Source organism: Ovis aries, chromosome 19, assembly GCF_016772045.2.
Source record: "Ovis aries strain OAR_USU_Benz2616 breed Rambouillet chromosome 19, ARS-UI_Ramb_v3.0, whole genome shotgun sequence".
NCBI classification, from domain to species: Eukaryota; Metazoa; Chordata; class Mammalia; order Artiodactyla; family Bovidae; genus Ovis; species Ovis aries.
In genome coordinates, this window is record NC_056072.1 from 39,908,928 (window position 1) to 39,931,293 (window position 22,366).

Genomic DNA, 22,366 nt, shown 5'->3' on the forward strand with positions numbered 1-22,366 from the left:
TATTGTAATATACCTGAGTATTTTATATATTCAATAGAATTCCCAGTTAAAAAGATAGGCACACAGCAACCGCCAAGATAGAAGACACGATTTTGGGTGCTCTCATTTACCCTTTGCATTCTTCGCCACTGCTCTCTCCCGCTCACATTCTTGTGGCCACATGCTCCCAAACTGCTAAGCACAAATCTTACATTACAGCGGAAAAAGCCCCACAGCTGTCTGTAGCCCTGCACTCAGAAATGACTCAAACACCGAGGCAGGAGCAGAGGAAAAAGGAGACTGAAAAACCTTTCTATTAAAACAAGGGCTTTGGTGGTAAGGAGACAAAGCTGATCTGACCTTCCTTCTCACCCCTGAGCTTTCACGCTTGCCTGCTGATTAGCTAGTGTCTGGAACTAATTAACAGGTGTGGCAAGAAAGAAAGCAGGGAAAAAACAAACCCTGGCAACTTTCTCTCAGGGAATTGATGAGCCTAGATTTACAACAGCTCCTTTAGGACAGAACTGGCAGAAAACTCAGTGAGGCGAGTTCATTATTCACAGAGTCCACCTATTCAGTCTTTTAAAGGACCCACCGCCAAGAAGCAAAAGTTAAGACTTCATCCCCACCTAAATGATGGTTCCCTTGACTACAGATGGTGCCCCAAACATCCTGGACAAAAACATTTGAGCAGAAGTCTGAAGCCCAGGAGCAATCGAGGATGAGAACATGTGTTTGCCAGGCTCTGGGGTAAGACAACGATGAAGGAAGCACAAATACTTTACCTCCATCAAAGACAATACTTTTCTAACTACTCAGAAACCTCCAGAAACTAAGTACAAATCACACACTAACTTGCAAACATGCCCTCCGCAGATGGAAAGTATAATTATATCCTGTTACCCAAGGTAACTTACCAAGAACTCCTGAAAGGTTTCTGCGGCCAAAAGAACAGTCTTTAAGTCCTTTTATTTTTTTATTCTTAGCCATAGGAATAAAATACACTTACCCAGTAAGGCTTTTTTTCCTTACTTCTATTAACACACATTATCATTTATTGAGTTTAAAATGCCATGTAGCATTTCATCCACCTTCCGTGAGAATACACACAGAGTGGATTCCATACAGTGGCCAAGAATGACAGAATGAAGACATCTGTCCAACTTGACCTTCAGTTCTCACTCACCTGGCCTTTCCCCTTTTCAGAACTCAGATATCCATCTCAAACTACAGAGTTCAATCCAGTAAGTGCAATTCATATGCATGGAGGTACTCCTCTATGTATGAAAAAGTATCAATAACAGTGGAAATGAAAGTGTTAGTCCCTCAATCATATCCGACTCTTTGCAACTCCATGGTCTGAAGCCCACCAGCCTCCTCTGTCCATGGAATTCTCCAGGCAAGAATACTGGAGTGGGTTGCTCTTCCCTTCTCCAAGGGATCTTCCTGACCCACAGATCGAACCTGGATTTCCTACACTGCAGGCAGATTCTTTACCATCTAAGTATCAGTAACAGGTTGTTAGGAAAAACATCGCTAGCTCTGGAGGCAGAAGTCTGGTTCCACCACTTTCAAAGGTATCTGATGCTGGGTAAGATTCTTAATTAAGCAAAACTTCCATGTGTTCATCTGGGAAGGACAAGGATGAATTTGAAATTAGATGGGTCCAGCCCCCAGCATGATGCTCACCATGCTGGCAGCAGCTGCCCAATAAATGGCCGTACCACACTCAGCATCACTGACTCAATGGACATGAGTCTGAGCAAGCTCCAGGAGATGGCGAAGGACAGGGAAGCCCGGTATGCTCCAGCCCACGGGGATGCAAAGAGTCGGACATTACTTAGCACCTCAACAATACAGTAAACACATCTGCAGGAGTAATAGCAGAATTTCAAGATACCCTCCCTCTTTCCTGGAAAACTGGCTGGGCACAAGGGTGTTCATGCTAGAAATCAGGGCCTGGGGCTTGACTGAGGGATCACTGGTAAAGAATCCACCTGCCAATGCAAGAGACATGGGTTCAACCCCTGATCCAGGCAGATCACGCATGCTGAAGAGCCACCTAGGCCCGTGCACCACAACTGTTAAGCCTGTGCTCTAGAGCCGCGGGGCCACAACTGCTGAAGCCCACGCGCCCTGGAGCCGATGCTCTGCAACAAGAGAAGCCACCGCAAGGAGAAGCCAAGCACTGCAACAAAGAGTGGCCCCCCTCTCCCCAGCTAGAGAAAAGCCCGCGCAGCAACAAAGACCCAGCACAGCCAAAAAACAAAGAGAGAAAATAAATCAGGGTTTGAAGCAGGAAATACTACCCAGGAATAAAACTCCCAGACCCAGGGAAAGGACAAGGAAGTGGGTAGCTGTCAGCAGCAGCACACACGGGCGATCACACCATCCCTGAAAAGGGACGGACTTGCCTTAATTCAGCAAGGGAAACACTAAAGCTCTCTGTGGACAGAAAGGCCTGGAGGGCTATTTGCCTTTAAGAGTCACCCTGAAATCTGGCTCTGCTGAAGAGACTGAAAAGGTCCATAGGGAGCTCCTTGTCTTCCACTTCCCCAGTGGGTACATACAGCTGCTCTCATCTCTCCCCTGGGTTTCCAAGGCAAGCTCAGGGCAGGGGGTGGGGGTGGGGGCCGAGGAGCCACTGACACCCCTTCAATACCCTAGCTTGAAGACTTCAACATCCTTGGTTATCCCTCGCAAACAAACTTACAACTGAAGCCCAGGTTCTTATCAGCTGTACCAAAGGGTATGTGTCCACCATGCCCATTGTCCCCTGGGAAGGAAGTGGCCCCATCCACAACCTGAAAGAACAGTTAAACGGAGATGGATTTTCCCAGCCAGCTCACTGCTTGCTCTGCTCCCCAGCAGCAGCATCTCCTGCCCAAATTCTTGTCCTGGAGATGTGCAGGGACATGCAGGACCCTGGCTAGAAACCGTTGTAGGCAGACCTGAGCTTTCTGATACAAGTATGTTAGTTTCTTGCATTCACCCTATTTTCCACATCGAAATAAAGCAGTAGGTTGGCAAATTTGTTTTTCTTCAGAGTAGCTCAGTCATGTCCTACTCTTTATGACTCCATGGACTGCAGCACACCAGGCTTCTGTCCTTCACTGTCTCCCAAAGTTTGCAAAAACTCATGTCCATTGAGTCGATTATGCCATCCAACCATCACATCCTTTGTCATCCTCTTCTCCTGCTGCCCTCAGCCTTTCCCAGCATCAGGGTCTTTTCCAATGAGTCAGCTCTTGGCATCAGGTGGCCAAAATATTGGAAATTCAGCTTCGGCCATCAATCCTTCCAATGAATATTAAAGGTTGTTTTCCTTTAGGATCGACTTGTTTGACCTCCTTGCAGTCCAAGGGACTCTCAGGAGTCGTGTCCAGAACCACAGCTCAAAAGCATCAATTCTTTGGTGCTCAGCCTTTTTTATGGTCCATCTCTCATATCCATATATGAGCCTCTCATTTTAACAGTCTGTTGGAAGAAGGAATCAAACAAGCCCTAGGGATGTTTAGGAAGTCTCTACACTGTACTAATGCAGAGACACCACCCAATCCACCTCAACAATTCCACAGTTGTGTTAAAGCTTGGATCGCTCCCTGGTAATATGCAGAATTCAGTGTTTGGATCTGGTACGAGATTGGCTAAAAATGGGAACTGGGGCCACAGTAAATCCAAACACCCAGGAGAGTAAATGCAAGAGCCTGGGAGGCTGTGTGAGGAAGCATTCTATGGCTTCTCCAACCAGCAGAAGAGAATGGGCACTATGACCCATTAGCAGTCTTGTCAGGGAGTTTCTGCAGACCCCTGCAATCTCCAGAGATCTCTAAGGTCCCCTCTGCTTTTTGAACTGCTGAGCAAGCATGCAATCAGAATGCTCAACTCTATACAGTCCTAGATTTCCTCCGTAGCAGAGGCTGGCATCTTAAAAGCATTCAGGCCTGTTTGTAACCCTCCACAGGTCCCTCAGGGCATCACCAGCTAGAAACCAGAAAGGGGAGACACAGAAGTCTGGAGCTCTGCTAAATACCCACTCAGGAGCTAAAACGATAATGGCTATTATTTTCAAGTGCTTTGTGTTTGCTAGGCCTGTGTTAAATGCATTCCGTGACTTACCTCAATTACTCCAACAACCTCACGGAGCAGGGACTATTACCCCCTTTCACAGTCAGGCAAACAAAGCCCCAGCCCTCTATCCTGATACCACCCAGGCTCCAGTGCTTCCTAGTGACAGTGCTTTTCAGAAGGAAACGCTCTATCAATGACAAAGGTCTCTCTTGGTCCTGTGGCTTCAAGGGGCAGGAACAGAAGATGTGACTGCTGTCACACAGGGACTACAGCTATGAAATGCTCTTGTGAAAGGTCAGGAAAAGTCTGAAGGAGCACCCTAGACCAGCACTATCCAATGAAGACACAGTGCAAGCCACGAATGGGAGCCACATATATTATTTTAAATTTTGTGATAGTCATGTGAAACAATAAAAAGGCAGTGATATCTAAAACATTCAATAGACAATGTAAAATTTTAATATTACACATACTTGTTTCAGGGATTCCCTGGTGGTTCAGATGGTAAAAAATCCATCTGCAATGCTGGAGACCCAGGTTCAATTTCTAGGTTGGGAAGATCCCCTGGAGAAGGGAAACACAACCCACTCCAGTATCTTGCCTGAAGAATCCCATGGACAGACGAGCCTGCCAGGCTACAATCCATGGGATCACATAAACTACAGCTTGCCAGACTCCTCCATCCATGGGGATTCTCCAGGCAAGAATATCGGAGTGGGTTGTTGTTCCCTTCTCCAGGGGATCTTCGTGACCCACAAAGACTGAGCAACTAACCACACACCTATTTGTTTCATGTATCTTTGAAATGCAAGGTGTATTTTATACTTAAAGCACATCTCAATTTGGACAAGTCACATTTCAAGTGCTTGATGGCCACATGTGACTGGGGGGGGTCCCCATACTGGACGGCACAGCTTCACAGACATTTCACAGTAAATCAGCGAAGGCTCAATCGTACAGACTGTTAAATTAGCTAAGGATCAACAGTACAACGCACAATTGCACTCATCTCACACGCTAGGAAAGTAATGTTCAAAATCCTCCAAGTCAGGCTTCAACAGTATGTGAACCGTGAACTTCCAGATGTTCAAGCTGGATTTAGAAAAGGCAGAGAAACCAGAGATCAAATTGCCAACATCCACTGGATCATCGAAAAGCAAGAGTTCCAGAAAAACGTCTACTTTTGCTTTATTGACTACACCAAAGCTTTTGACCGTGTGGATCACAACAAACTGTGGAAAATTCTTCGAGACAGAAATACCAGACCACCTGACCTGCCTCCTGAGAAATCTGTATGCAGGTCAAAAAGCAACAGTTAGAACTGGACACGGAACAACAGACTGGTTCCAAATCGGGAAAGGAGTATATCAAGGCTGTATATTGTCACCCTGCTTATTTAACTTATAATGCAGAGTACATCATGAGAAATGCCGGGCTGGATGAAGTGCAAGCTGGAATCAAGATTGCCGGGAGATCTATCAATAACCTCAGATTACGCAGATGACACCACCCTTAGGGCAGAAAGCGAAGAAGAACTGAAGAGCCTCTTCATGAAAGTGAAAGAGGAGAGTGAAAAAGTTGGCTTAAAACTCAACACTCAGAAAACTAAGATCATGGCATCCGGTCCCATCACTTCATGGCAAATAGATGGGGAAACAATGGGTACAGTGACAGACTTTATTTTCCTGGGCTCCCAAATCACTGCAGATGTTGACCATGAAATTAGAAGATGCTTGCTCCTTGGAAGAAAAGCTATGACCAACCTAGACAGCATATTAAAGGGCAGAGACTTTACTTTGCCAACAAAGGTCCATTTAGTCAAGGCTATGATTTTTCCAGTAGTCTTATATGGATGTTGAGAGTTGCACTATAAAGAAAGCTGAGCGCCAAAGAACTGATGCTTTTGAACTGTGGTGTTGGAGAAGACTCTTGAGAGTCCTTTGGACTGCAAGGAGATCCAACCAGTCCATCCTAAAGGAAATCAATCCTGAGTGTTCATTTGCAGGACTGATGCTGAAGCTCCAATACTTTGGCCACCTGATGCAAAGAACTGACTCATTGGAAAAGACCCTGATGCTGGGAAAGACTGAAGGCAGGAGGAGAAGGGGATGACAGAAGCTGAGATGGTTGGATGGCATCACCGACTCGATGGACATGAGTCTGAGTGAGCTCTGGGAGTTGGTGATGGACAGGGAGGCCTGGCGTGCTGCAGTCCATGGGCTCACAAAGAGTCGGATATGACTTAACTGAGCTGTACAACAGTAGAAGGCTTCCCAAGTGGTTTAGTGGTAAAGAATCCATCTGCCAATGCGGGAGATGCAGGTTTGATCCCTGCATCTGAAAGATCTCCTGGAGAAGGAAATGATAATCCCATGGACAGATGAGCCTGGAGGGCTACAGCCCAAAGGGGTGGCAAAAGACTTGGACATGACTGTGCAACTAAATACTGGAAGGGATCTCTGGGGAGGAGATCCACACCCAGGAAACAAATACGGGCTCACCTGGGGTCACCCAAGTATTAATACTTGGTGCATTCAGAACACCATAAAGTTATCTGATGTCAGCTTCACAAAAGAATTCCTTTTGCCTTTTATCCTAAATCTCCAATTTCCTTATCAGAAACAATACTGATCAGAGGACCACTCAAATTTTGAGAAACAAGCTACCCTAAAGGAAACAATAAATGTATTCACAGTAAATACAAGACACTTTACCAGGTATAAACAACAGAGGGAAAGGATCCATTTATTCAGTCACAGTTTTAAAAGCTGCTGTCACCAAGCCATACTTAACACTTACTTAAATAACTAAGAATTCAGAAAGGTGTTGCTTTGGAATATAAACAGTCCTACAAAAGCCATAATATGATGCAAAACCTCTGGGTTTGAAGAAAGGAAAAATAAGCAACTAATTTTAGATCCCCAAATCTCCATTAGTAAGGCTTGCCATTAGAATATGATGTAACCACCGCCTAGAGATTGGACTTCCTTTCCCCTGAATAAATGAATGTGAGTCAAATACAAGCCCAAATCAATTTCATGGATCAGAAAACCTTTGCACAAGGTACTTGCTATCAATACCTGCTCTTTTGGGTCAATTTCAAAACAGCTATATAGCTTTAAAATTGCTTATATAGCAGCAAACATATTTGCAAGGATGTAAAAGCTCCCTAGATCTGCCTTTCCTTATACTACTTTCACAGGTTGGCTAACATGTCTCGGTATAACACAGGGACGGCACTAAAGTCCTCCTCCAGTTCAAACCTTGCAAAGGCAAAAAAGAGTTCTGTGATCAATGAGCAGTATCTGCCATGGCTACAAGTAAAGATAAAGGGCCTCACATGTCAATTTGCAATCCCTGTGTAGAAAAAACTACAAAATAACACAAGGGCAGCAAAGAGAAAAACAAACATGGTACATTACAGACTGCCACAGAATGTTTCCATCTGTATGCACACAAGGGATGTGAATAGCCTCATACTAACAGAGATACACAAGGTATGTACATCCTACCCACGGATGTGAACAGCCTACGCTAACAGAGATGCTAGCTAACAGAGATTGTCAACAGACAATGCTCCTGAGTGGCCACGTGTACCTTAATTCATCCACTGCGTACTCTGCTAGCAGAGAAGGAACATGATATCATCCAGAAAGCCAAGTTCAATTCTGTTGCGCTACTTCATTAACTGGGGATCTCTGTTCTCCCCGAGCTCCAGCCCTCCTATCTTTTCTCAGGGTTGCGTGGGGTTAACTGACAGTATAGTTATGCAAGTCCTTCTTTCACAAATCTTAACGAACAGCTACTAAAAGAAGGTACCACTGACACTGTCCTATGTGCTTAATGCTTTCCTGGTGCTTTGCATACAGAATTTCATTCCATCTTCACAAGGACTCTGGGAGACTTAAACTCTCATTATCCCCATTCTACAGATGAGAAAACCAATCAGGTAGGTTCAGGGCCAAGTTAGTGCAGGCCGAAACTAAGATTCACTAACTTGAGCCAGTTAACCCGACTGACCGATCTGTGCAATTCTAAGAACATGCATTTGCCACTGGCTTCTTTCATCTGAATCCACCCATCTCAAGTCTCATTTTCTCAAAATCCTATTAAAGGTCCCCAGGCATCTGAGAGTTATTTCCACAAACTGCTTTGTTTATCTGGTCAGAGTGCTTACAGTTCCCCCAGATTCTCCAAAAATCAATTTTCCCTCCGCTCAGCATCTCGAGCGAAGGCAGAAACCTCCGGAGCCAGCAGCTCCCTCAAGTCGGTTAATTCACTGCAGTAACTGAGGTGTTTTTCTTTTAAAGAGCACATCCTAAAAAGTGTTCAGGAAGAACTCTCCTGCCAGACTTAGCCACCCTCCATCACATAAAACAATTTCAGCAGCTTCTGCACAAATTGACCAATTGAGAAAATGAGGGGCTGATGCCTGAAACTGTCAAGTGATTTTCCACACCCTCCACATATGGCCCCTTGCACACATGTAAGCTGAGAAAATGACTAGTTTTAGAAGAGAAAACAACTAGTTGGGAGAGGAATGAAAGAAGGCAGGCATCGACTGGCAATGTGTTCTAGAAAACTTAACTTCTGCCTAAGCATATTTGGAATGACATGATGCACAGTCAACATCTGATTAATTAAGGGTAACTGACAGGATTGTCAAGCAGTACCTGTCAAGCAAGCCCAAGTGGTCATGTTTGGTCCTTCTCCTAGATCAATCTGCCCAAAGCCATTCCCAAGCAACAGATTACACTCAGCTCTGGGAAGCTCTGCTGTCCTCCACAGATCTAGGGTCACTGTCTGCAGGACAACCCAAGCAGAAACGAGACTGCCTAATTCTTCTGGGTCAACCCTACAGCCAAGGGCATTTCTGATGCAAACGAACACCAGATTCACAGAATTTGGCCTCAATTATTCCATAAGAGAAGAAAACCAAAGATCTGTGACCATCAAAACCTAGTCCTGCTGCCACGTAAGACATTTGACCTTTAATTAGAATATGTCATTTTCAGCAATAAATATACCTTGGTGATGAGTAACAGAAAGCACACATTTAGCTTGTTTTCAAAGATGGACTTCAAACACCACGACAACATATATTATATACATTCCGAATTCTCTTAATAAAGATGCTGACTTTGAGTAATGTGTCTTTTAAGAGGATACAATGTGACATTTTTAGAAAGCACATACAAGGATGTCACTGTCTTATACACCGTCCTGTAATTTTGCAATTTTTCTAATTTTTGTAATTTTGTTCAGTTTCCCTGATGGCTCAAATGGTAAAGAATCCACCCACAACATAGGAGAACCAGGTTCAGTCGCTGGGTTGGGAAGATGCCCTGGAGTGCTACCCACTCCTGGATTCTTGCCTTGAAAATTCCATGGTCAGACGACCATACAGTCCATGGGATCACAAAGAGTTGAACACGACTGAGTGACTAACACTTTCACTTTTTTTTATCAGTAGTTAAATATGACTACCACCAGCTAGACACTGAGGATTCAGTAGATAGAGGAAGGATGTCAGTCCTGCCCTCAGAGGGCAAACAGTAGAATCTAATCAGGCTCTAAATCATAAGAGAACAATTCACATAGATGGCATATTATAATGACAAAAGGAGCTGGAATTAGGGTGAAGAAATCACCTCCTCAACCTTCCAACTGCTCACATCAAGAGCATCACACACTACTCCATCCAAAGTCTAGGTTTTCCTATGTTGCTGTTGGAAAAATTAAGATTCCTGATATTTCTGTCATGTATCAGAAATCCATACATAGGTGTCACACGTGAAAATATTACTGGGTCAGGGATTTTATGCGAAAAAATTAAGCTCCTTGGGAAGGGGGCATCTCCAATATTACTTTACTCATATTCCACTGTAGTGGTCACTGGCCTTCCCATATCATCCCCGTCTTGGGTAGTTTGGTCACAACAAAGCGATCAAGGGCCCTAGTTCTTCAAAGTGAAACTTTTGTTTAAAAAAAAAAAAAAAGTAACTTTTTTTAAATTGAACAAGCCAACTGCGATTTAGATCAGCAGGAAATCTGCCACATTACGATGAAGCATCCAAGTAGCAGCCTACGTGCAGAGCCAAAAAAGGACAGACCCGGGACGGCTGAACTTCAGGCAGACAGGAATGACGCACGGCTTCAGCCAATGATGGGCTCCGTCGCGCTAGCACATGCGCACACATACATATTTACACACAGCCAATCTGGGCAATATAAAACCCCAAACAAGCAACAGCAGTAAGATTTTTTTTGAAGAAAAGTGTCCCTCGGGTAGAAATCTAGAAATCAGGCATGCTGGTGGCAAACACCTCCAGGGATCATTTGAGTATTGTAAATAACCACTGCGGGCCAGGTGAGTGCCCCTCTCTCACGGGGCAGCCACTATTTAATTCCAGCTTACTACTGTCTCGAAGGAAGACACGTGCCCTAGGCTGCTATACTTGCCGATTTTCCAGGCGTTATTCAAAAGCAGAGACATTACTTTGCCGACTAAGGTCCGTCTAGTCAAGGCTACGGTTTTTCCAGTGGTCATGTATGGATGTGAGAGTTGGACTGTGAAGAAGGCTGAGCACCGAAGAATTGATGGTTTTGAACTGCGAAGACTCTTGAGAGTCCCTTGGACTGCAAGGAGATCCAACCAGTCCATTCTGAAGGAGATCAACCCTGGGATTTCTTTGGAAGGAATGATGCTAAAGCTGAAACTCCAGTACTTTGGCCACCTCATGTGAAGAGTTGACTCATTGAAAAAGACTGATACTGGGAGGGATTGGGGACAGGAGAAGAAGGGGACGACCAAGGATGAGATAGCTGGATGGCATCACTGACTCGATGGACGCGAGTCTGAGTGAACTCCGGGAGATGGTGATAGACAGGGAGGCCTGGCGTGCTGCGATTCACGGGGTCGCAAAGAGTCGGACACGACTGAGCGACTGAACTGAACTGACCTAGATTTTTTCACGATGAAGGCAGGACTCTCCATTTGTTTTCGTCACCACTATCTCCCCAGTGCCTGGTGTGCTGCAGGTATTCAGGACACACTTGTTGATGACATAAATGAGAAATGCTCCAATTTTTAATTCAACCTTTTCTTAACACAGTACAGCCAAAAATGCCAGATGCCCCCTGCCAGAGCTCCAGATAACCCGAATGACTGTCCCTTCTCCGCTTCTCTTTTCCAGAGCACGTTCTGGAACTAGGTTGGGTGGTTCATTTTAGATAAAGAACCCTGCCACCACTCTCCCAATCCTAAATCACATTCAGTAAATTTTAAAAGCCAGGCATAACTTCATCGGCATGAGCAAACTTCCGATCTTTTTTTTAAAACAAGGACTCCAGGAGAAATGAGGTTTCCTGTTCAAAAAAAAAAAAAAAAACACAGCTTACAGGCATTTCATTAACCAAGATCCACTCACTATCCCATTTGCTAATTCCCTCAGGACATTCTGCAGCAGAGTTTGAAAAATAATGAAAGGGTTCTTAGTGCCTTAAAAAAAGCCAACTGTCAGAGTAAAACTAACCAGAAGGACCCCTGACAAATCACATTATAATATGGACTGGGCACTGGACTTGAGCGTAGCACAGAAGTCACAACCTCTGAAACCATCCAGTGTGGAATCAACAATCCCTAAAATTCCAGAAGAATGTTTCTTTAAGGGTGAGGAAGACGACCCCAAAGAAACCTAGGGTCTTGCCCAGATTCCACAGCTGGCTTGGCAGGCTTCCATGGTGAGTTCTCAACTCCAGAGGAAAAATCCAGAACCCAAACTTTCTCCAGCCAAGTACAACTTCCCTTAGACATTTTCCTGAAGTCATAACTTGAGCCTGCAGCCCACATTTAAATGATAGATGGGATGATAATAATAATACCCCATTATTATAACATAACCATCTTTAACACCCCAAACAAAAGTTCTTGAATTATAAACTAAACCAATTTAGATCCTTTTGAAGAGGAGTCAGAAAAAACACCAACAAACTCACTCTATCCACAGTTATTATCAGCTTATTCAGAAGCTAAAGTAATTTGCTGAAAGGTCATCTCTTCAATGTAACCAAATAAAATCCTATACTAATTGCATTACTTCCTTATTTAATTGTAGCAAATACAGGAAGACACCTTTATTTCACCCAGTGTTTCTGGTACTTGGCTTCTATAGGAAAAGCAGTAGCATGAAATACAAAAGGCTGGGTCTTTTAATCTGCCTTCCTGTGGAATTAGGAAAAACATCTTCCAAATGAACAGAAACCATTCTGATTCAAAATAATCCTGAGAGACAATTAGAGACATATTTTAGCTACTCTCACTAAGAACAAAGGTAACCTTGAACAAGGGACAACTTCCTTTTGGTTTCAGTTGCCTTATCTTTAAGTGAGGATATTCATGGTTTCTTCCAGAGGGGATTGAAGGAATACAAAAAACTCACACACAGCAGCAAGTGCTTGGTGAGTGTGGGCTGTTATAACCAATGTCACCACTTTAGAGATTAAAAAAAATGAGGCGATTTTCTCAACATAACATAGAATTAACATAGAATTTCAACCTGGACCTCTGAGGTCCTAGTGTAGTTTCCTGAAGAAGAGGTGTGTATAACTGGGACTCACACATCCCCACTACCACCCAACCCCACTTCAACAGGATGTTGAGGAATTTGCCCAGTGGCATAGTGACATGCCAGCTAACCAGTGACATAGCCAAGGCCATGGCCAGCTCTTAACCTTCACATTCGTTGAATCAAAACACTTCAGGAAAAGTGATATTTAAAAAAAGAAAAAGAACAGAACTCATTTGTTATAAATAACTATGGCTTTGAAAATAAATCCTTTTGATGACTCGTGACTAACTTGACTCTTGAAAAGCCAATGACATTTCCTCATTAATCTGGATTATGCTTTTATATTTGGTAAATGGCTAACAGCTATGTCTCCTATCCAAATTATTCTACACTGATGAGTTTATCTGATTTAAGTACACTGTGAAATTCATGTGGCTGAAATGGTGTCAGAAATCAAATACCTCTTGGATTCATCTAATAGCTCATATGGATTCCTCAAAAGGATACCCACTGCAGTATCAGTTGGCAACCTGTTTCCTCCTCCTCGTTAAGAAAACAGTATCACAGACCCAAAAATAAGACCAGTTGTTCTATTTTCTTACATGGAAGTGTTACATATTCCATGAACTATGCTTTCATTGCTTCCTTCTTAGTTGCTAAATTTCAGCAGCCAACTGTGTCACTTTGCTGCAGCCCTGGAATAGCTAAGTTGAGTAGTTTAAATTGTATTCTGTTGTTTGGTCAGAAAACCATCATGCTGATTTGTCTGAAAAAACCTGATTAGAGGGCAGGAGTTTTGCACACACAGTGCATGTGCAAGTCTGAATCCATGAAGATATGGAGACAAGGGCATGAATCAAGTGTCATTCAAATACAAAATAAAAGCAACACCCAAAGACGACTGCTTGCTTTCCGGTAGTGGCACACAGCTAAAGTTCAGAAATGACAGTCACAGGTAGATCCATTCTCCTTAAATACCACACAGCACAGAGGCCTTAAAGGGGGAATGGGCATTCCAGGGTACAAGACCGAGCAGCACTTTCTACAATGCGTAACACCACACAAGGACCTGGAAGATTCACATGGTACAGTTTAAGCCTGCAGATACCATTTCTCATCTTTAAGCAGGCAAAGAACAGACCTCCTTTGAGGTGGAAGTAAGGAGGTATCTTAGACCTCACAGAGGCGGTCTCATTTCTTTAAACCTCAAAACATTAACTATTTTACTAATTATACATGAAATGTCCCTGTGCCAGCCTAGCTTGCCCTCAAGAGCAAATCCAGGCACAAAACTTATCATGCAAGTTTGTATAAATTTTTGAAAATGTTTTTGTTTTTACATACATTGTTTTTTTTAGTTGTTTTCTCCTTTATTTATATTCCTACTCAACTCTCTTTGATACACAAAAAATAAACGTGGTTACTTTATTGGGCACTTGCTGTTCACCATGCACAGAGCTAAGTCCTTTGGCAAGCATGCTCATTCCAAGCCTCATGAAGACCTTGGAATTCAGGGTCCTCACACGATGCCATTTTGCAGAGAAGAGAGGGGGAGAAAAGCAAGGTACAGAGGTTAAGTGACTCATCTAAAGCAGTACAGCCAGTAATGGCACAGACCAACTGGCTTGAGATGATATTCTGATGTATTTTGAATAACTTTCCATAGCTACCTGGTTTAGAAAGGAAAGAAACAGTATTAACAACATTCAAAAAGTTAAGATCATGGTATCCGGTCCCATCACTTCATGGCCAATACATGGGGAAACAATGGAAACAGTGACAGACTTTATTTTGGAGGGCTCCAAAATCACTGCAGATAGTGACTCCAGCCATGAGATTAAAAGACGCTTGCTCCCTGGAAGAAAAGTTATGACCAACCTAGACAGCATATTAAAAAGCAGAGACATTACTTTGCCAACAAAGGTCTGTTTGGTCAAAGGTATGGTTTTTCCAGGAGTCATGTATGGATATGAGAATGGAACCATAAAGAAAGCTGAGCATCAAACAATTGATGCTTTTGAACTGTGGTGTTGGAGAAGACTCTTGAGAGTCCCTTGGACAGCAAGGAGATCCAACCAGTCCATTCTAAAGAAAATCAGTCCTGAATAGTCATTGGAAGGACTGATGCTGAAGCTAAAGCTCCAATACTTTAACCACCTGATATGACAAGCCAGCTCACTGGAAAAGATCCTGATGCTGGGAAAAATTGAAGGCAGGAGGAGAAGGGGATGACAGAGAATGAGATGGTTGGATGGCATCACCAACTCAATGGACATGAGTTTGAGCAAGATCCAGGAGTTGGGTGATGGACAGGGAAGCCTGGCGTGCTTCAGTCCATGGGTTCGCAAAGAGTCGGACACAACTAAGCAACTGAACTGGGATTTCTCCTTTCCATAAGCAGATAAAACAGCACGGTGATTCTCCTGCAATGTGGAACTTGCCTCCCACTGTCTACCCAAAGAACAGCAGCCAAATGAAAGGGAAAGGGAAAGTCACTCAGTTGGGACTAACTCTGTTGCAATCCCATGGACTGTATAGTCTATGTATGGAATTCTCCAGGCCAGAATACTGGAGTGGGTAGCCTTTCCCTTCTCCAGGGGATTTTCCCAACCCAGGGATAGAACCCAGGTCTCCCACACTGCAGGCGGATTCTTTACCAGCTCAGCCACAAGGGAAGCCCAAGAATACTGGAGTGGGCAGTACAGCAGGAACACTACCCAATTCAGTTAAGAGGGCTTCGAAAAGAGAACTCAGGCACATCTAGAACCTGGTGAGCTCACTAGCACTCTCCTAACCAGCCCTCAAAACACTTTTCACAATGTTTTTTAAAGTAGTCATATCAAGTGCTGTATGTAGTCCTAAGAAATTTTGAGCCTGCAACGGCCCGACAAGCCAACTCACATAAAAATTTTTTTCTGTCAAAACACCAAACATTTTGCTATGAATGATACCAAGGAAATGGCCTTTCCGATTAGAGGTGTCCTTACAGGAGGAGACTTGCACATGGAGCCGTCTAGCTACCTCAAGCAGTCTTGCACATCCATCGGTGATAAACCTCACTGCCCTTCTCATCAGAGGAGAAAACCCACAAACTTACCTGTTATATATTTCGGTCATCACAGACTTTTGAAAATGAAATCCACCTACATTACCTTCAGACCTTTTTCTTTTTTTTTTTTTAAGACATAAACAAATCCTTGGTCTTGAAAATTTTAGATTAAAAAGGAATTGTAGGGAAAAAAGCAGGGAGAAGTAAACAGGGTATTTAAAATATATATCATTTTTCAAGTGATTTTTAGGTTACAACTGCACAAAAATAAGAGTGGTTCAAGACGGTGGAGCAGAAGAATGTGTGCTCACCTCCATGGAAACTAAAACATTCAGGAGTCAAAGCACAGTCTGTAACAGGTAACTGGTTTTCACATGTGCATCTGATCTGAGGGCACAGAACACTGCCATAGTTCTGGGCCTGGACCTTAAACAAGCAAGAGAATCACTCCCATTTCTCAAGCAAACAAAGGTATCAGATCATTTAATCATCTGGGATTACTTACTGAGGGCCTAATGTGTGCCCAGGCAACCTCATTCTGGTTCCGCAACAGCCGCAGAATTCCACAAGCAGCTCTCACTGCCTGTTGGGGGCAGGCTCTTCTCAGAAGAACAGTCTCACTTTGCCGAGGCCCTCCCTGAGTAGTTACCAGCTTTGCCTAAATTAAGCTCAGACAGAGAACTAAGAAGTGCAGGCAGGGCACATTCTCTACACAGACAAACAAAAATGAAGTTTCAGGTCATTACCACCCATCACCTAATAATGCTCAACCTATAACCAAAGCATAGCAAGAGCTTACATAAACTAATTTTTGAAATGTGACTCTAAGAAAGATATGCCCTAGGATTAAAGTGTTAATCACAATTTTTTTCAGTTTTGCAACTCGGAAAGCACACCCCTATTACCACTTTATCCTGCTTAGAAATGACACTGCTTTGTCCTGCATGCTATAACTAAAATGTTGAATGTTATATATTCAGGTTTTCTTTTTTAATTTTACCATAAAAGAAAATAGGAAAAGCAACAAAGCACCAGCAACATTTAATTTCTTTCCTCACCCTAGGTCTGGCTGACGTGTCCAAATTGTCCTTGTGATCCAGAAGTTTCTAGGAAAATGAGGAGGAAAAGTAAGGAAGTAGGAGGAGATCTCTAACAGCAATTGCTCTGGGGCATCTTAAATGCTCTTTCATGAGAGGCGAGAAGGTTCATTTCAATTAGTGCACTGATATGTAACTGATTATACCACATAAACTTGGGAGTTTTTCAGAACAGAAATAGAAAGATGAAATCAGAAAGGGTTTTTGTTTTATTTAGCTGTGCTAAAATATCAGCATTCCCTGTACTGCCTCATCTAAACAACATTATCTTTTATTCTGTGAAAATGGGTCCATAATTAAGGGGAATTGCCCAGAGCTTCACAATTGGTTAGTTTTTTTTTCTCATTTCAGCCAACCTTCCCAATAACCCTTCTGCCTCCCCCAAGAGCAACTTCCCTACTTCTTTCTGTCATGTCTATTTGTACTAATCCTCCAACTTCATCAACTCTGTGACATGAACACGGTTTAGAAGCAAACAAAAGAGTTTATTCCATCACGGCATCAAAGGGACCCAGTTTCAAGACTAGACAAAGATCCTTCGTTTTCAAACAAGACACTTTAGGAAAGGAGTTGGAGGTGCGTGACTTCTCACTCCATCCCTCAAGAGTAAGACTGCTGACTTATATTACTTATGTGTCTTTCTAATAAGGTCATGAAGGATGGCCACCAGGACCAAAGCATGTACATGCAAATATACCAAGAGCCAGCTCAGAGGGAGACTCTAGAGACATCAATCACAGGCCCTCTGATTCTGACACATCCAAGGTGCACAGCAGAGCTTATCCATCTAAAACATTTCCAATATCAGCCTCCTAGATGTAATTATCCTACAAAACATACCAGAATCATAGAGAAGGATTTCTCTCTGAGGGTGGAAAGAAAAATCAATTTAGAAGAAATTTTTTTGTAAGCTTCTTTTGAAAGCTTAAGAATATAAAATACACAAAATGTTAACCCTTCCAAGTAACAATGTATATGCTGTAAGATGAACTTAAATTCCCAATGATTAGACATATATACCAAATGCCTATATGAACTATGGATAAGATTTGAAATAATGGGGTTTTGGGGAGGTGGGTAATGGAAGAGCAAAAATTGAGTTGTAATTGTTACAGCTGGACAGAGGATTCTCAGGGGCCCCTTAAGTTTCTCCATTTTCATAAAATTTTCCATATCAGTATTTTTTTTAAGATGTCAGAAAACAAGATACTATGCACTACATCATGTAAATAACCCTTATGCTCCGCAAAGTGGAAAACATCACTTGAAACACTAAGGGTGATGCGGATCCCACAGCTCCCACACCGTTGTTTCCCCTCTTCTGGAGAAACACTCACGCCAGAACGATGTTTCCAAAACCTTTTCAAATCACAGCTACCCTGTATCCTGAACAGGAGCTGAGAACAAAACGTTATCAGAAAAGTTGGCGCGATTCTGAGAGGGAACACAAAATAACAAGGGATTTTGGTTAACATGTCACAAGGAGGACCCTAACTCAAACCAGAAGCATCTTTATCCCTGGTACCAACCAGACAAACGCTTTCCAGGTTTGAGGGGGGCGTCCCAAAGCGAACTCAGGTCCCCACCGCTCCTAGGCGGTTTAGAGCCACCCAGGAGCAGCAGGGCGGAGCTGAGACCGCGTCTCCGCTCCCAGGCGCGTCTGCAGCTGCCAGCCGAGCGCCCCAGCCCCATTCCCACCGCGGCCCCAACCGCACCGAGGCGGCCGAGTCCGACGGGCGGAGGTGGCGGGAGCCTGACAAGCGGCTCGGGGGCGCCCCCTGAGGTCCAGCGGCGTCGCGGCACTTTCGGAAACCCCAAAGCCGACGTCTCCGGCTCTGACATTTTAACTTTGGTTGCAAAGCCTGCCGCTGCACCCTCTCCGGCGGCACTCTTCCAAACCACAACCCTCCTTCCCCGGGCACCGCTGCCCTTTCCCTTTTAGACACCCTTTGACTCCCGGACTACGGAATGGGCTCTTTGTTTACCTCGCAGCGAGGGCAGGCATAGGAAATGTGGAAGACGAAAACTGTCCCAGCTCGAAACAGGCGGCATCACTGGCGGTCCAATTTTGGATTTTAGGCTTCCTCAGACATCAGGAAAAAGAAAAATCCCGCCTGGCCCACTGATTGTACACCCGAGTGTAAAGTAAACGCCAGAAGTGGAATCAGAAATTCCTTGTATTTCGCAAGGCTGCTAGGCTGCTCTCCGGCTGCTTCCCACTGCCCCCCTTTAAGCGTGACCCTTACAAAGCTAAGCCCCAGTGTGTGTGCGCCTGAGTCCACTCTGCCGGCAAGTCCAAGGCAAAGAAGAATCTAGAAGGGGCAAACAGTTAACACAAATGCTGAGGAGTGGTGGAGAGAATGTTTAGGAGTAAATGTCAAAACCGCCTCCAGCCCCCGGTGGAGGCAGGAGCCTGGTGGACAAACCCAGGCCTCGGGTCGAGTGTGGACACACGTCCTGGCTCCGCATCCGAGCTGGGATTCAGGACTGTTGCAGGAGTTCTGTGCGGTTCCAGGGACAGGAGGATGCGCAAAGGGAAAAGCGGGGTGCCGAAACAAGACCATGCTTTGCCTCTCTACCCCTCGAGGCACCCACTTGCCTGCAAAGGGGACCCTCGCTGCCAATCCCCGAGAGCAAGCAAGAGCGCCCGCACCCTGCTCCAGGGCGCACGACGCAGCTGGGGGACCCGCTGCACCAAAATCTGCGCTCGGGCCACCAGGGGACAGGCGGCTGTGACCAGCGGGAGCATAAACATGGGAGGGCACGTTCCTTTTTCCTGGATAACCCCCACCTCTGAATATCCAGGAGCTGGTGGATGAAAAGACAGAAAAACGGGGGCTTCCTTGTCCTTAGGAGAGCAAAGAATTAAAAATGAATGGTCCCCTTCTTCCCACCCTCTCCCCGACTAGGAGAGGGGACGTAGCCTCCACCAGGGAGAGGGGGGTCGGACAGATTCAAGGGAGCTCGAGGCTGCAGCCTGGTGTAAAGGGGGCTGCAAGAGGGAAGAGGGAGGCAGCTGGCCTCTGCCCTCCCCTAGCAGAAAGAAGGCGGCGGGTCGGCCGATGGAGGGCTGGAAGCGGAGGATCGCTGAGCCGCACACCCTGCGTGTGGTGATTTATTATCTTCATCAGTGGTCAACAGTGTTCCTATCTTAACCCGACCAGAAAGGTGAGGGTGTGGGTCCGCCAGCTGCTAACAGCCTGCAAAAAGGCAAAGATGCAGGTAGGCAGGGCGCGAGACAGAAAAAAAATCCGCCCGGGAGCGAACAGCAACCCAGCCGCCGACCCGCGCCCGCCCCCCACCCGAGCAGCCCAGCCAAGCAAAGGGGGCCGCGGGCCCGGGATGGGGGAGTCACGGATCTCCTTAAACCTCCTGCTCCCTGCTCTCCCACCGCGCCCAGGTCCCCGAGCCAGGAAGGTTCCCTCGCGCCGGCACCGAAGCGCAGCCCGCGCCCCAGCCCCGAGCTGAGGTCGTCCCTGACCCCCGAGACCCGAACGCAGGCTGCTCCAGACATCCCCAATCCTCCACGGCCAACCTCGAGCTTCCACTCCACGAACATCAGCCCCTCCAAAGAGTCGCGGAGCAACAAATCCAATCCCCCCTTCTGAGCTCCTTCAATCCTCGCCTGAGCGGGGAACGCACCCAGGGCCCCCACAAACCCACAGAGGCATCCTCCCCATAGCCCCACTGTCCCCAACAGCCTCAGAGCTCTAGCTCTCCTGCACAGCGGCGGAGCAGCGGAACGAGTCTTCTCCCGACTCCGGATCCCCCAGGCCCCCAAAGCCGAGCGAGAAATAGACCCCTGCGGCTCCCGTTCCTCTCCCCGGCCAGCTCTTTGCTTCCACCCTCCCCAACCACAAGCCTCCCTAAATTACGCCGCCAGAGTCAGCGGAGCGGATCCCTCTCTCCTCCCCGGGTGCTCGACCCCCACTTAACCCTCTCCGGGGTCCCTGGGACGGGCGCCTGAGCTCCATGCCCCGGCGGCAACTCCGCTTCCCCCTCGCGCGCTGGCCAGGGCCGCGTCCCCTCGGCGGTCAGCACTCACCGGGGAAGCACACGACATAATGGAGCACGGAACTGGTGATTTTCAGGAACAAAATCCACCAACACGGTTCCAGTAACCTCCGCATGTCCGAAAACGCACATCGAAAAGAGGAAGGCAGGGGGGGGTAAACTTGTTGAATAAGTTCTTGCCTCGGTGTGAGCCTCCGCTAAGCCCCGGCTCTTCGCCTGCTCGCCTGCTTTACGGGGCCCCCGCGCTCGGCCGCCCGAGTCCCCCTCTGGAATCTGGGAAGCCGCCGAGCGCCCCCCAGAAAATCTCAAAAAGTGGCCGAGAACGCGGAGCCACGCTGGGGACGATCCTCGGCGGAGAAGAGCTGCTTTATGTTCAAAAAGGAGCGAGTCGAGCGGGCAGGGCGAGGAGTCGGCGGGCGGCGGCGATGCCCGGAGCCCCGGGCAGGCAGAGACCGCCGGCGGCGGCGGCGAGTAGCCGAAGATCCCCAACTTGAGTCGGCAGCGGAGCCCGAGAGCCGGCGGGCGGCGGCGGGGCTGAGCGCGGCGCGGCGTCTCCGGGCTTCAGGCAGGCAGCTCCTTCCAGGGCCCAGGGAAGGAAGGAGGCATGTTTGCAAGCGGGGAAGGGGAGGGTAGAGGCGGGGGGAGAGCGAAGAGCCCCCAAAATAGAACAGCCGGAGGAAACCGAGGAAAACACAAAGGCTCTCAGAGGGGCGCAAGGGCGAGGGCGCCTTCAGTCCATGCTCCTGAAAGTTGTGGCTCTGGCGCGAGCTGGGGAGGATCGGGGAGCGCGGGGCTGGAAACTAGCCATGCCTCCATACAGGAAGTAACATGTGAGCATGGATCCTGGCAGAGACTTTAAAGCCGGCGAGCGAGCGAGCCGGGGACGCGCGGCGGCGGCGGTGGCGCGCGAGCAGTGGGCGCGCGGCGACCGCGGGGACGCGCAGCCGGGCTGCCGGTCGCGGGCGCGCGCGCCGCGAGCTCTTAAAGCTGCAGCGCGGGGCTCCCGCCTCGGGCGTCCCACAGCTAGGTTCTCCCCGCGCGCTGCTGAGCCGGCCGGGGCAGTTTCGGGACTGGGGACCCGCTCTGGTCGGGTCTCGGAGAGAGGGAGGAGGGCGACTGCTTTCGCGGGCTGGCGAGTCTTTGCCTGTTTCCCGTCTTTCGAGCTCTTAAAGACGCCACTGTTTGAGCGGGCTTGGCTCGGTCTCCCCCCGCCCCCGTCTGCGTTGCTCGCGGATGGCGAGAGTCGGGGGGACCCCGGCTCGGGTCTGAGGAGAGGAAGGGGCGGCCGGCTGCGTTTATAAGGCTGCAAGGTTTCATGCTGGGTTTCTTCGCACTGGCAGCGCCACGGCGGGGCGCGCCCTGCTCGTCCCCTGCTCGAGCCCCCAGCCCGATGAATTCCCCGCCAGGAAACAAAGCCGAGCGGCCTTTGCACTCCGGCTCCGCTTTGCGATTTAATTTTTTTCCCCCCTTTTCGGGCTTCCATTGGCCTTGTTCCCGGCTGGGGAGGGGTGGGGGAGGGGAGGAATACCGATCCTAGGCTTGCAAGATCCAGCCCTTTCGAGTCCCACGCCCCCTTTCCCCACGGC

The 22,366-nt window shown here is 46.9% G+C and overlaps 1 protein-coding gene across 4 annotated transcripts in view; it reads right to left on the bottom strand.

The window, feature by feature from the left end:
• The window catches only part of PTPRG (protein tyrosine phosphatase receptor type G), a 774,731-nt gene extending 753,121 nt beyond the window's left edge, over positions 1–21,610 (bottom strand). For all 4 annotated transcript variants that reach the window (XM_060402273.1, XM_027958231.2, XM_027958232.2 and 1 more), the window contains exon 1: positions 20,812–21,610. In XM_060402273.1, coding sequence (XP_060258256.1) covers positions 20,812–20,896 — 85 coding nt within the window. In that variant the 5' untranslated portion in view covers positions 20,897–21,610. The remainder of the gene's footprint in view (positions 1–20,811) is intronic.
• Positions 21,611–22,366: the final 756 nt, after the last annotated feature.